General features: G+C 44.9%; 1 protein-coding gene across 2 annotated transcripts in view; it reads left to right on the plus strand.

The window, feature by feature from the left end:
• Positions 1-15,247, plus strand: part of TSPAN1 (tetraspanin 1) — a 51,568-nt gene extending 36,321 nt beyond the window's left edge. For both annotated transcript variants that reach the window (XM_053242703.1, XM_053242702.1), the window contains exons 3-8: positions 4,069-4,275; positions 7,402-7,476; positions 10,431-10,532; positions 12,155-12,295; positions 13,045-13,128; positions 14,355-15,247. In XM_053242703.1, coding sequence (XP_053098678.1) covers positions 4,069-4,275; positions 7,402-7,476; positions 10,431-10,532; positions 12,155-12,295; positions 13,045-13,128; positions 14,355-14,408 — 663 coding nt within the window. In that variant the 3' untranslated portion in view covers positions 14,409-15,247. The remainder of the gene's footprint in view (positions 1-4,068; positions 4,276-7,401; positions 7,477-10,430; positions 10,533-12,154; positions 12,296-13,044; positions 13,129-14,354) is intronic.
• The last annotated feature ends 459 nt before the right edge of the window (positions 15,248-15,706 follow it).

Here is a 15,706-nt window from a genome sequence, read left to right on the forward strand (position 1 = left end):
AGCATTTCACTGTCCTACAGAATGACCTACTTGTTTCCATATTCTGTTCCTGCCTATATAGCGCAGAGGAAATATTTCAACAGCGCAAAGCAAGAATGGAATGATCCACCTATTTGCTCCCACTTTCTAGTAAGTGTAGAATTACTGAGCACAAGGATGTGTGTTTAGAGATTAACATTCTGATCTTTTAAAGTATGCTCAGGAGTGAATTGTTTAGCTTTTTGAAATCCCAGTTCAACTATCTCAGTGTGACCATGGCAATTGCCATTGTTGTAAAACAATATATTTGCTTTCCTCCTGGGGTAGATAGCCATGGGGCTCTGATCTGAGTTGGGTCTACTCTATGGCAAGGACAAAGGGTTAAAGCCTACCCATAGCATAGTCCTGATCAACTATCCTTCTCATGGCTGCTATTTTATTTTTTTAAAACCTAAGCAAGCGGTTCTTGTGATGTGTGGATTAACCCATTACTGTTACGAATATCTTATTCTGATTTAATCAGGAACTGACTCAACTTTCTGCTAGTGTTGGAGCATATCAGACCTTATTTCTTAAACATGGAGTCATGTGTGATCACAAATATTGAGGCTGTTCTCATGAGCAGCCAAGCCCAGGCTTGGCTACCCTTGAGAACCACTTGGATCCATGTGGATCCTGGCACCGCCACGGCAGCAAACCTGCCTGTGGAGCCCACCAGTGAATCAAGGTTAAGGGCACAAGTGCACCCTTAACTCGGGCTGACTGCTCATGTGTGTGAGTACCACCTGCTCCCAGCCGGTGCTGGCACAGGAGTGGGATCCCAGCTGTTAGTGGGGGGGGGGTGTCCTGAAATGCACTTGCATGGTGCATTGTGGGATCTCTGGGGGCCAGGATGCATCATCCTGGCCTTCAGAGCTCAGGCATGCAACGCTACTTATCTGGGAGCGCAGTTTGCACTCCCAACAGAAGAACTTGATTGTCTGGGGGGAAGTGAATTAAAAGCAGTCTTTCCTCTGTACCCTCCCCGCCTGGTCTCAGTGATTGTGAGAATTACCCCATTGTCTTGAAAGGGCAGAGAGGATATAAATTTTCCACACAGAAGATTTGTTGGGTGGTGTGTGTGTGTGAGTGTGTGTCTGCTTGTGAAAGGACACCGTTCTTTTTTTATATAGACTTCCCAAAGTGGAGAATCCCTGACTGTCGGAAATAGAAGTACATCATCTGACTGTAGTACAAAGTCAGAGATCTAGCTAACTGCTGATTTCCCAAATGTGTGGGAGAATTTCCGAGAAAGAAATGGAGTTAAAATGGTCTTATTATTATTATTTCTTGTTTACACAGTCAGACAGGTGTTATTGACTGGTTTGTTTTATCCAGACATTGAGTCCTTCCCAAGGACCTGGGATGGCTGAATTTTATTGTCAATTGTTATAGATATCGTCGCAGAATATAGGCTGTTCCCAGTAAAGCTGCTTTTTGGAATTGGCTGATGGTGATTTCTGTGGCCCCTATGGTGTTGAGGTGCTCTTCAAGGTCTTTTGGAACTGCACCCAGGGCGCCAATTACCACTGGGATTATTTGGGTCTTTTTCTGCCACAGCCTTTCAATTTCAATTTGTAGATCTTTGTATTTTGTGATTTTTTTCTATTTCTTTTTCTTCTATTCTGCTATCCCCTAGGATTGCTATGTCAATTATTTTAACTTGTTTTTCTTTCTTCTCGACTACAGTTATATCTGGTGTATTGTGTGGCAGATGTTTGTCTGTTTGTAGTCGGAAGTCCCATAATATTTTTGCATCTTCATTTTCTACAACTTTTTCAATTGTATGGTCCCACCAATTTTTGGCTATTATTCTTATTATTACATTTATATCCTGCTCTTCCTCCAAGGAGCCCAGAGCGGTGTACTACATACTTGAGTTTCTCTTTCACAACAACCCTGTGAAGTAGGTTAGGCTGAGAGAGAAGTGACTGGCCCAGAGTCACCCAGCTAGTATCATGGCTGAATGGGGATTTGAACTCGGGTCTCTCTGGTCCTAGTCCAGCACTCTAACAACTACACCACACTGGCTCTTTCAGCTGTCTTTCAAGCAGCTGATAACTATCTCTAGTTAATATGATCAAAATAACATCTGGACATTGTAGAATATATGAATGGCCATGATTCTAGCATAAGCAGTATAGGTTGGAGGGAGAGACTGAATGACAGCATCAAGGTCTGCTCTTTTCACCCTTTGGCCCAAGAGCCTTCAAAGGAAGTTGCAACATAAAAGGATCTGAGTGGTGGTGGAGGGGGAAAGAGAGAGACTGTTTGCCATCAAAGGGTGACACATCCATTTAGTTCTGGGAAGGGAGTGGTAACTGATTAAGCCTATGCACTGAGGCGTTTAAGGTCTTCCGAAGCTGGGGGAAGGGGGTGGGCAGAGAGGCAATCGTGTTATTATGTAGTTCAGAATTCCCCCCCCCTTAAAATGTTCATTAATATGCTTTATATGTGATGGCTATTTCTTTGTATATATTGTGAGTTGCTTTGAAAATAATATTTTCTGTGGAAAAACAGCACACATTAAAATCTTTCATAGGAATATTTGTTTATAGTATGAAAAATAGAAAGGATGTAGAAGAGATTAAAATATAACGTGGTGTGAGGTGTGGGCTCAGTTGGAGGGAGCATAGGTGTACCTTTCAGCATGCAGAGCATGGATTATACTTGCTCCATCTCTATGTTTTGCCTGCTGGACCCCAATTGCCTCCTCAACACATCTGCATCAGTGTTCACAGGGGCAGAGCTGTAATTGCACACTGGTTCCAAGAACCCATATGCAGCTAATGTCGGAGTGGGTTTAACCCTTTTACCCTTGTCATTTCCCCCCAATTCCTCCAGAAGATGCTCCATGTGGGGAAACATGCAAACATCCTTCTTCTCCCCTCTTCTAAAATCACATCCCTGCTCCATTTTCGGGGGCCCCAGCAGGTGCTGTTCTGATCCTGATTATGAACCTCTAGTTTCAACTTGTGTTTGGCCTGTAGGCTTGTATTCCTAGTGGAGTTCCTATTTATATCCAGCCCCTCCAGTACAATTCTGCTTGGTGCAACTCACAGAAAGGATAAAACTGCTAAAATTCCACTTACAAAAAATTGGGCTTCTAACTCAGGGGTGACCCAAGATCTTGTGGTGCTTGAGGTGAGGTGGGGTGCAGATGCTGCCTTGCCTCATGCCTCTGGTGGGAGCCAGCCCCCTTGCAAGCTTTAAAGGTAGTGTGGGGACTGGAGAGGTGGGAAAGTTGTCCACATCCTCTATTCACACTTCTTGCAAGCTTTGCAAGGAACCTGAAGGTGAAGAAAGGAGGGCAGCTGTCTCTCTCTTCCCTTCTCCCCATGCTGCTTGCAAGGGTCAGATTGGTCCCAAGGAGCCCCTTCAATGGAGGCTGCTGAGGGCATCTTGCTGACTTTCTGGTACCTGAATAATCTGCTGCCTGAGTTAACTCCCTCACCTTGCGTGGTGAAAGTTATTCCTGCTCTAACTATTGCCTAAGACCATTCTTCTTCTGTGGAAAGCTACCTCTTAATCTCCCCAGCTTGATAGAAACGCTCTGTTTCCTATATTCTCCAAAAACTCACTAGCTAATAAATGGTGGGACAGAATAAAGTGGAGTTGGGACCAAACTCAGTACAGTACTTGTCACCTTGATGGTGGCTGGTTTGCAAAAGTCTACATTTCCTGTTGTGGTGCCAGTTATTTACTCACTGTAAAAAAGCTTTGAGTTGACTGCTGTTGTGGTATAGCACCTCCTGGCTAATAATAGCTGTAGGCCTCCTATCCACTTGTGTGGCTTAGCTACAGTAGACCTGCACAACTTGAGACTCCCCATGTCAGATGTAGCACATCAGCCATGTATGGTGACCCACTAGGAACTTGAAAAACCACCTGTTTTCTCGCCTGCTTTGGGACTGCAAAACTGGGGAAGGGGCTGGCAGCCCACAAAAGTGAGCCATTCCCAGCTTGGTGGGTCACAAATTGTACAGGCCTGAGCTAAAGTGTAGTAAATTGTATGTAACTTGGAAATAATTCTTTTATTTTATTTTCTAGCTTGGTGGAGGGGCACTCCTGGGCACTGGCATCTGGGTTGCTGTTGACCGTAGTTCCTTCATCGACGTGTTTGGTGCTCTGTCCTCCAGTGTGTTGCAAATTGTGAATGTGGGCTATGTCCTCATTGCCATTGGAGCTGTCCTGTTTCTTCTGGGCTTCCTGGGATGCTGCGGAGCTCAGAAAGAGAGCAAATGCCTTCTAATCATGGTAAAGTACAAACACAAAGCCAGGGACGTAGCAAGGTTGTAGTGGGCCCAGAGACAAGATTTTAAAATGGCATTCCCCCCCCCACAACTGAAGCTCAGCTCATGAAGTAAAGAAATCTTAAATGAAGCTCAATAGTGGTAACAAAAAGCATATACATACATACATACATACATACATACATACATACATATCCTATGTGCCACAATAAAACATCATCCTAAATTATTTTTTAAAAGGTTTTGTAAATTGTGGACGATGCAAGTCATTTAATGGTACTAGAAAAAGACATGCTGTTCTGGTAGCTCCAGGTCTTAATACTCGCATCAATTTCGGAGGAAGAATACAACTGATGGAAGCCTGGGCAGGTGCATGGTTGGGGGAGTCAGTCATGGACTTGCCTATGGGGGGGGCCCCCAAGGCAGTGGGCCCCCAGACAACTGTCTCCCCTTGCCCTATTATAGTTACGCCCCTGCACAAATCCATTTCCCATCTCTGGCTACTTCTGATTACTGGCCAGTAATGTTTGTCTAGGATGCAAGTACTTCATCTGCCCTAAAGTACAGGTGAAACTCGGAAAATTAGAATATCGTGCAAAAGTCCATTAATTTCAGTAATGCAAATTAAAAGGTGAAACTGATATATGAGACAGACGCATTACATGCAAAGCGAGATAAGTCAAGCCTTAATTTGTTATAATTGTGATGATTATGGCGTACAGCTCATGAAAATCCCAAATCCACAATCTCAGAAAATTAGAATATTACATGGAACCAAGAAGACAAGGATTGAAGAATAGAACAATATCGGACCTCTGAAAAGTATACAGTGTACTGTGCTTGATTGGCCAGCAAACTCGCCTGACCTGACCCCATAGAGAATCTATGGGGCATTGCCAAGAGAAGGATGAGAGACATGAGACCAAACAATGCAGAATTGCTGAAGGCCGCTAATGAAGCATCCTGGTCTTCTATAACACCTCATCAGTGCCACAGGCTGATAGCATCCATGCCACGCCGCATTGAGGCAGTAATTGCTGCAAAAGGGGCCCAAACCAAGTACTGAATACATATGCATGCTTATACTTTTCAGAGGTCCGATATTGTTCTATTCTTCAATCCTTGTCTTCTTGGTTCCATGTAATATTCTAATTTTCTAAGATTGTGGATTTGGGGGTTTCATGAGCTGTACGCCATGATCATCACAATTATAACAAATTAAGACTTGACTTATCTCGCTTTGCATGTAATGCGTCTGTCTCATATATCAGTTTCACCTTTTAATTTGCATTACTGAAATTAATGGACTTTTGCACGATATTCTAATTTTCCGAGTTTCACCTGTAAGTAGTGATTGGCAATCACTCACTTGATTATGGAAAGCTGCCTTCTTAATTAGAGTAGATCCAGGAAGGCAGGATTCCTGGGTCATCTAATCACTTCCCATTTGGTAAAATGCCTCTCTTTTGGGTGGGAGGAAGATCTTTGTTCATTCTAATCTTGGCAAGAACACTGACAAATTTGATGGCTCTATCATTCTTATGCAGATGTCACCATTTGTAAAGACTGAACACTTTGTTATAGTTATTTGCCCTGATAATTCAACTACATTTCCCTCGTTCCTGGGCTTGATATGATAAAGCCAAGATGCTTTTGGGGGAAATGGAACCATTTAGCTATTTCTGATAAATGTGAATGTTGTTCCTTACTTAAAGATGATCCTTATTTAAAGATGAATTCTAAGTGAAGAGACATGCACCTTCCTTGGTCAGTTCCTTTTTTGTGTGTGGCAGAACTATAAATGCAGTGGCTAGACTGGTCTCTGTTGTGTCTCAGAGAGACCATATTATGCCTGTTTTAAAGCAATTGCATTGGCTACCAATAGGTTTCTGGGCAAAATACAAAGTGCTGGTGATTACATTTTAAAGTCCTAAACGGGTTACCTGGGAGAGCACTGCCTTCTGCATGATTAAGATCACCATGAGAGGCCCATCTCCGGATGCCGCCAGCTCATCTGGCGGTGACTTGGGAGCGGGCCTTCTCTGTAGTTGCTCCTAGGCTGTGGAATGCACTCCCTATAGACACTGGTGGTTTAACATCTTTACCACACTTCAAAAGTGCCCTTAAGATTATCCAAAGATGTAAGTTTGGGGCAGTGTACAAATTAGGTAGATAGATAGATAGATGTTTTAAATTTTAATTGCTGTTTAGATTGTTTTAAATTGCTGTAATTTCTGAATGTGTTAAAATTTTTCATTCTTTTTAAATAGCTGGTCTTGTTTGCCTTTGTTTTTATGACCTGCCTGGAGCCTTTGGAGTTATGCAGTATATAAATTAAATTAATAAATGGTTCTGCTGCAATTTTATAACCCATTGCTGCTTGCCCTTCCCCCCACAAAGCCCTTGTGAATAAGTGATCTCCTGTTTTCAGTAATGTCCTTGGTAATATTTGGAATTGTTGTTATTTCTCTCCATACTCCGCCTCCTCCTCTTGTTGCTAAGAGGAAATAATAAAAAGTCTTGTGGCACTAACAATCTCATGACTAGCAGGTTTATTATAGCATAGGTCTTGTGAACCAGAACCCGTGTCATCTTCCACTCTATTGCAGCAAAAACAACAAGTGTAGCTACCCCTTGGAAGATGTGAAGAGGAAATAAACTCCCCAACAGTTTTTTTTTTTAAAAAGGCTTTCATATCCAAGTCTACAGTTCCACTGTAGGAATGAGGAAGTTTCCACTGCATATATGTGCTGAAATTATCTTGGAAAGGATCAGGGTAGCATGGGTAGTAAAATAGTGTTCTTAAGTTGTTGAAAGGAATCAAAGCAAGAAGGATGCTGTAGAAGCAGGAAGGATCTGAAGAGACATCCCTTTTCTTTAAGGAAGCCCAGTCTCTGTCCTCTCCCACTAGATATTACTCCACTGCAGGAATTGTGGAAAGTCCCAACTAGCCTACACTGTTGGCAATTCCTCTTTGTCCCACTTGCAAACTAAGGCTCATAGTCTTGTGATCAGCCATCATTCTAAAGAGCTGTAGAGCAGACCTGGCCAAGCATATCCAAACTGTTCTTGCATTGTTCTGGTTTTGACACTTTGTCAACGATCCTGATGCTGTGTTCTCTCTTCCTAGTTCTTTTCCATTGTCCTGATCATCTTTATAGTTGAAATTGCTGTTGCAGTGCTCGCTCTTGTCTACACATCGCTCGTAAGTAACATGAAGTAGAAAGGGTGATCCGGGGTGGGGGCAAGAAGGTGAAGTGAGTGGCTAGTAGCCCAGTGGCTGAGTTTCACATTGAGCCTTTGATGTTTCAGCTGCTGGCTGCTTAGGGGCAGCTGGTGTAACAGCTGCTGTTCTGGGATGCAGAAGGCAAACATGCCTTCCCCAGGCGGGCAGTCGTTTAACTACTACTCCCGTTGGAAAATGCTATCATTTTATTGGATTCAAGCCTACAACCGAGAAGCTCTGCAAGCAGATCCCTGTAAGAGCTCTGTTCCCCAGCAACTTAAGTCAGGGGTTCTCACATTTGGATTACCAAATGTTTGGCTCTCATTTGCATCATCCCAGCCATAATGACCAAATTGTTTTCTAGTCCAACAGCATCTGAGGAGTTTAAGGACTGCTAACTTAAGGAGAATAAGAGCCAGGTGACTTTCTCCCATTCCAGGATTCTTTGGAACTTTTACCATTCCAAGATTCCCTTACAAAGAGGAACTGCTCATCCTCTAACATAGCAGGCAGTGCTTCACCAAGGACTGTAAAATATCTTTAAAAGTTATTTAAAAACAACACCACCACCCTACCAGGTTTTAGAACAGGCCTGCTCAACATAGCCCCCTCCCCAGCTGTTTTTGGACTACAGCTCCCATAGTCTCCAGCCCCAGTGGCCAATAGCCAGGGATTATGGGAGTTGTAGGGCAACATCTGCAGGAGGGCCGAGGTTGAACAGCCCTGTTTTTAGAACCATAACAATTATGAAATAACTAGCTGACCCGCACAGAGCATCTGTGCGCTCTTTGGGGCTGGCTATCTCTTCTCCCCGCCCACCTTCTGCCCCAGTCTCCGGCTGGCCAGGGCCAGAACCAGGCTGCCGGGCTGAGTGCCACCACCACGCAGCCTCGCCTCCGCAGCAGGGCCCACTGCGACCAATTCTCCAGGGTGCGCCTCAGCCAATCGGGCGCCTCCACCTCCTAGCCAATCAGCTGGGCACTGGGACGCACATTCCAAGGCTCACCCAGGAGAAATAAATATATAAATTTTCATAAGATTGTTCTTTAGGGTAGAGTAAACTATTTACCCCATATCATGAAAATTGAGACTTCTTATAATGTAGTAGATAAATATGATAAAGCAGTAGATGATTATTTATGCACAAAGTGGCAGTGGTGATCGAGTCTTATTTTTAACATCAAAAGGGGGCATGAAGGCTGAACCTTCCCACCAGAGTTCTGGACATGGGGAAATAATGATAATAATCAAACATTGAAGTTGCTTTTCACCCTCCCTTGACTAAGTCCACTTTCATTTCCTGCTTCTTTTCTTTTCCGGTAACTGCCACGTTGCACTCAGTGTGCATCTGAATTATGACCCATTATAAAGGAGGAAGCATGGATTATTTGCTGAAGAGCTATATTTTGGAACCAGAAGTACACATATGTTCCTGTAGAAAGTGACGTGTGGTGGGGTCTCATTTTAACCATGATGGGATCTGAACACCTCTTCCCCTCCGTGCTTTGTCTCTTGAGATAGTTTTCTTCCTGCTTAGCTCCAATACTTGAAGTTAGTTGGGCTGGCGAGGAAAATGCCTTGGGTGGGGGAGTATGGGAAAGTAAGGGTGGTGTGTGTGCACGCACCTGTCTGTGCATGTGTGTCGATCCTTCTTGGCCTCAGGCATGCAGCCTGAGGAGACACAGAGAAGGGTGAATCCCCCAATGCACCGTGCTCGGTGCATTTGTGGGATTCCCAGAGGCTGGGATGCGTCATCCCGGCAGCTGGAGATCCGGACTGCTTGGCTGACTGCAGATAATCTGGGAGTGCATTCTGCACTCCCAGCAACATTTGTTCAATTGTCTGTGGCCCAGCCTCCCCCACCGCCCAGGTGTGTGAATGGTTTCACTGTTTTCTGACATATATTGAGGTTGTTCTCATGACCAGCCCTACCTGGGTAGGGGAGTGCTAGACCAGGTAGGCCTGGTCGTGAGAAGTGCTGGGTTTGCTCTTAATCCTGGTACTGCTCCCCCAGCTAGCCCTAGGGATGTGCACGGAACCACGGAGGCACAGTCCGGCACTGGGGGGAGTGTGGCCTTAAGGGCAGGGAGGTAGTACTTACCCCTATTGCTGCATCCCTCCTCCGGCGCTCGACTTCTTAGCAAAGTTTTTGGGGCGGCAGAGTTCCTCCCTGCCGCCTCTGCCTCCATCATTGTCTGGAATAAGGAGAAGTTGCCGGCGGTTCCGTGCAACTTGTCACCACGCCTGTGCCCGTCGCTGCGGAGAGCGGGGCAGCAAGTTGCACAGAACCGCCAGCAACTTCTCCTTATTCCAGACAATGATAGGGGCAGGGGCGGCAGGGAGGAACTTTGCCGCCCCAAAAACTTTGCTAAGAAGTTGAGCGCCAGAGGGGGAAAAGCGGCAGGAGGGGTAGGTACTATCCCCTTGCCCTTAAAGCCACACTCCCCACCACCGGCCAGGCTGCTGGACCGGCCAAATTCCGAACCGGTCCGGAGGCCTCTTACATGGCCCCGGACTGGTTCCGTGCACACTCCTAGCTAGCCGAGCATTTTTACCCAGGCTAAACACAAGGTAGGAGGATATGCGTGAGCCTCCTACCTCACTCCCAGGTTGTGTGGGAGCTTGGACAGCTAACAGCCATAATTACCATAGAGCTGGCGGGGTAGAAGTGACTTGGCAGCCAGGAGATATGCCAATGCATTGCATTGCTTATGAAGTGCACTGTGGGATAGCTGGCACCTGGGCTTCCTTCCCCTGCCTCTCCTTTGGCACACCACTTGCCGTCCTGCCACTTATGTGGGCATGCAGGCGATAGAGCCAACTTCAGGCCCCAGACTGTTTGGGAGAAGGTAGGTAGGATCCTGCCTTCATCCCAGCCCCTAAGGTCATGTGAACGATATTAATGTTGTCCTTAACTACCTTCTTTCTTATAGGCAGAGACTTTATTACAAGGAACAGTAACACAGTCCTTGAAAAATGATTTTGGGAAGCCTAATTCTGAAGTTACCACTATCTGGAACACCACAATGCACAATGTAAGTTGTCTGCAGAACAGCTTGTGATTATGCAGAATGGCGAAGCAACAGTGCCCATAGCGTAACTGATGAAGTATTGGTTGGTATTTTGCTTGACTTCTCTACAACTCCAAATGGCATTTTGGGTAACATCACTCTGTTTGGCACTTCACATTAGTTTACGCAAATTTGCCTTGTGCCAACTAGCAAACTATGAAGAAGGCACAAGCAGAGGATCCAGAGGAGAACAGCAAAGATTATAATGAAGTAGTTCAACACATAACATGGAAGTTGAAGAAGATATTTTAAAAGGAGAAAGTAATTTAAAATGTCTAAAAGGCTGCCATTAAGAGGAAAGAATGGTCTACCAGGACTGCAGAGGGAAGGACAAGCCAACAGATGTTACTGAAATACATGAAGGAGGAAGGATTATTTTATAACTTTGTTACAACACTGCTAATAAAGTTGGGAGCAAAGTAGCTGCCCAAGAAGTCATTCATAAAGGCTAGGCAGTTCTTCAGTGGCCAGAAGTTCAAGCAAAAGGCCCATTCCAATGTCACAGATTTAGCAGACTAGTAGGCAAGAAACTTGGCCTACTTTAAGGTCTCTTGGTTGGGCTTCTAGTGAGTTGGGCTTCTAGTGAGTTGGGCTTCTAGTGAGTGAGTTCTAGCCAGGTAAAGGGAAGGGGGGCTGGTTCACACACTCATTCAAATGTAGGTTTAAAGTTGGTAACCACGCCAAACTGGGTATATAAAATTCATCTCAGGACACAAGCTGACACTGGTAATCTTGACGTAGCTTCACACAACCGTGTTGATGTTGGTTACCAACTTTAAACCTCAATTAGAATGATTGTGTGACCCAAGCCAATGTCTGTTGACTGCTTGTCCTACCATGTTAATGGAATTAAAATATCTAGTCAAGAAACCTTGCATTTTAGCTTTTGGTCAGATTTGGAAGATTTGCCTCATTCAATTTACTCTAAATCTGAAACCCTTAATTCCCACTTTGTGTGCTCACTTGAGAAATAATGGAAGCAATATGTTTTATATAAAACAGTGGGGGCTAAAGAGCTTTCCTTTGTGTCTCTGTATTGCTTAATACACAGACACCAATTGCATACTGCTTTTGACAGTATGCTTTTGAGCGACGTCTCCCTCAGTATCAAATAAAGAGGCGCTTCACACAAGGAGTGAGAAGCACCGAAAGGAGGTCTGTGGGGAGAGCGGGTTTTCCTGACCCTCCCCACAGACAATCTCTCACCTTTCCCTGGGCAGGCAGTTCACCCACCCAGATGAGCGGCGGCTCTCCTGTGGGCTGCCTACAGCTCGCCCGCCAGCTCCAGGGGTCAGGCGCAGGGAAGCGTCGCCATGTGGCCCCCCGCCCCCCAGAGCCCCAATAATGCACCGCACGAGTGCATGGTGCATTGCTGGGAGGCCCCCTCCCCCTGAGTGTGCCCGCTGTGGCTGCAAACAGCTGCGGCAGACACACGATCGGTTAGCCTAGTTTGGGGTGTGTGCTCGCACCCAAGGCCCTCATGGTGGGACACTAAAAAGTTTGGAACATAAGCAGTCCTCATTTAGGGCTATAGGCTGAAAACTGGGAAAATATCCTGTTTTCACTTGTAACTTCTTTCTTTTTAGCTGAAATGCTGTGGCCTATCGAATTTCACAGACTTCAATGACTCCTACTACTACAACACAAACAAGGAGTATCCAGGAATCTGCTGCAATTCTCTTCCAGTTCCTTGCACTTATGAAATTGCCCTTTCCAGCAATAAGACGGTACGAAAACCAATGAGTGTTCCTCTTATTGTATATTGGGTAATACACGGTAAATGAAGAGGGCATGGCTGTGAGTGGAATGACACTTACTGACTCCTGTACTTAGGTGTTTCTCACCAGCGGTGCTGAATGGTATTCCTGAAATTCAGGAGTTTACTTTTCCACTCATCTAAAATAACTTCAGGGTCTTCTGGATGACAGAAGACTGAATGCATCTTTTGATGAATTAGCTGGATCTTGTACCTGGGGATTTTGCACAGAATTAGAGATGCAGACAGAGGGGAAGTTTGAGGAGCAGCTCATTTAATTTTTTCATGGGGTGGGGTGAAAAAAATTCAAGTTATGGATTATAAGGTTTTGTCTCTGCTGCCCCTGTGCATAGGGGTGTCAGAGGACCACCATCCTGCTATGAGGCCTGAATTCTAGATATCCCCCAGAAACATAGTGTTATTTCCAGTAAGAGTTTCAGTCTGCCACCAAGTTCTGATTTGAGTGGAATCCTGTGCAGGGCTGCAGATCCCCGCCCCCCAACACACACACACAAGCATTTGAGGAGTCTTCCCCCCACCACACACACACACACATTTTATTGAACTCCCACCAATACCCAAATGAAATTCCCCCAGGGAGGGGAGGCTAACAATTGCCTATTGTGTGTGTGTGTGTGTGTGTGTGTGTGTGTGTGTGTGTGTGCACATGATTGTGGTCTGTGCTGTAATGGATTTTTTCTTTTCTTTTCAAAACCCTAGGGCTGCTTCCCTCAGTTGTTGTCTGAAGTTCGCAGCCATGCTGGTGCAGTAGGTGGAGTAGCAGCTGGGATCTGTGCACTGGAGGTATGTTGTCCATATCTGCAAAGCCCCTTTTGAGAACTGGTCCTGTGCTGCTGCTGTTCCATTGAAAGTGACTGTGAAAGAGATGGTGCTCTTGCTAGTTAAGCAATTGTGTGATTGTACCTAAGAAGTGGTAGATGGACGTTGTAACAAGTCCTGCACCTGGCCACTCCTTGAGCATCATTTCAAAGATTTCGGCTGCAGTTGTCATTCTCACAACCTTAATGTCTTCCCTTGGTTCTGTGCCACGGGAACATTAAACCTTAGGCCTTAGACCCCAGGAGGTCTTAGCCTCCTGGGGTGCAGGCAGTGGCAGGCAACCTAATTCCCACTGGGCAGCTAGTTGTGCATGTATAGTAATACAGTGTGCATTCCTGTAGGCGGCTAAAGGATGAAGAGTATGTGGGACCAATAGAGGGAAGGAAACTTGCTCACCGTAGGATTCACAGATTACAGATCCCGTATTCCATATCTCACACTGGGAACCTCTTTCCAGATGGGTGATGTTTCACAACAAATGTGCAAGGAGTAGTTCCCTCTCTCTTTGGCTGCTGGAAATACAGAGCCCAGTGCTGGTTAGAATGCCTTGTCACAGTAGTACCTGCTTTCGCCCTGGCACTTTCCAGATTACACGCTGTTCAGAAGTAAAATGCTTTGGCTTGGCAGGATTGTTTTGAAAACATAAATAGTTTGTGCAATCCTCCTACAACGGGAAAATACAGCTACTTATTTGTGACACACACACAACGTTGTAGGACTAAAATGCAAGGATAAAATCTGAAAGAAGGCATCAGAAATGTGAACGGCACCTAGTTGACAGTGCAGGGACTGTGATGTTGAAACACAGGCAGTACAGAAGCATACGTAGTGTGTAATCTGGAAAGCACCCCTGGGGAAAGAATGTGAGAATTTGGTAAGAAATGATGTTGCTATTACGTATTATGGATATGGGTCATTAATGTGTGGGCAGAAAAGGTAGCTAAGTGCACCCTTTAAAGCAAGGATCATCTGCCGAGTACACTGCAGGCTAGAGATGAGTTTTGAACTTTAAACAAAGACCTGGCTCTGTCTTAAAAGCTTGATCCCTCCTCTCTCACTTCCTGCTTCATAATGAGTGCAAAAATTGCTGAAAGTGTGTGGCTGCCTTTTCCTACTTCTGTGATGCCTGTGTCAACCACTTAAGCTGAAGGAACCCAAAACTCAGCTTTCTGGACCATTTTGTTTTCCAGATAGCAGCAATGGCTGTAGCAATGTACCTTTACTGTCACCTGGATGAAAAGTGACTGGGGTAGAAGGCCAAGAGACAAGATAATGGCACACGTAGCAATCTTTCCTTAACCTGTGACGACAGCAATCAAACATTTCTTGGGCCTGAGGCATTTTATGTGATTACTTATTAGACTCTACTGAGCTGGAATCTGTAGTGTGTACATAAATGAAAAGTGGTTTGATATGAAACTTTTATATTGCAAAGTGCTCTTGTGTTGAAAGCCAGAAATAACTGAACCAAACATTGAGAGAAACAGGCAGTTTTTTCTCTGCCTTCTAGAATCTGCCTCTGGCACTGCACAGTTTGGGGACTTTCCTCTGGCTTTGATTCCTGGCATCCTGAGAAGAGTGTGAGATCTCTCTAGAAGAGTAAATGGCCTAAAATGTTGCAGATGGCTTTGAAATGCTCTGGTCCCGTCCCGATGCAAAAACCAGAATTCTTATTTCTGTGTGGTATGAATGGAGATCAACATTGCTAGTCTCCTATCTTATGCTGGCACTTATACTAGGGAGTAAAGGCAAAGACTGTCAGTAGCTGTTGGGAGAAAAAGTACTTGGCTGTGAAGAGTAGTGATCAGGTTAAATCAGTCAGTTTCTTCATGTCAGTGTATATGGACTTGATTTGCCCCTCTCCACCCCCACCCCCCAGGTATGCTCAGTATGACTTCAAGTCTCTATGGGTGTCTGGTTGAGCTGGCTCTATATCAAGGGAACCCCCTCCTGTAATGAAACCGATTGTACATTGAGTTAGTCCTCTGCTCCTTTTAAAATGTTTATAGATACAGTAACTTATATCTGTAAAATTATATTGTTTGCACACTGACTATTGCAATAAAATCTACTTTTTAATTAACTCTTCTGGATGTCTTGCTGCATGGGAATGAATGCTGTTATTTAGGACATCTGTAAGAATACAGGTAAACCTCTGTATTCACGGAGGTTCTGTTCTCTGCTGTTAGTGTGGGTTACAAAACCACAAATACAGAGTCACTATGTCTATAGCACTGCAGGGGATAGGTTCCCAATGCCTGGAAAAAACCCTCCAAAATGCCAAAATAAAGGCCCCTACCATGGTCTGCAGGCATTCAGCAGTCCAGCAATGCCCCCCTCCAGGCCCAAACTCCCAATTTTTCAATGAAAAATCATGGCGGAGGGGATTCCAGATTTTTTTCATCAAAATGATCCATAAAATGGTGGCTAGAAATGTCCTCCGAGGTTATTTCTGGCCATGACCAACCCACGGATAAGTGGAATTAACCTCTTACAGTGAGGGAAATAAGTATTTGATCTCCTGCTGATTTTGTCCGTTTGC

This window comes from Hemicordylus capensis, chromosome 4 (genome assembly GCF_027244095.1).
Source record: "Hemicordylus capensis ecotype Gifberg chromosome 4, rHemCap1.1.pri, whole genome shotgun sequence".
NCBI lineage: Eukaryota > Metazoa > Chordata > Lepidosauria > Squamata > Cordylidae > Hemicordylus > Hemicordylus capensis.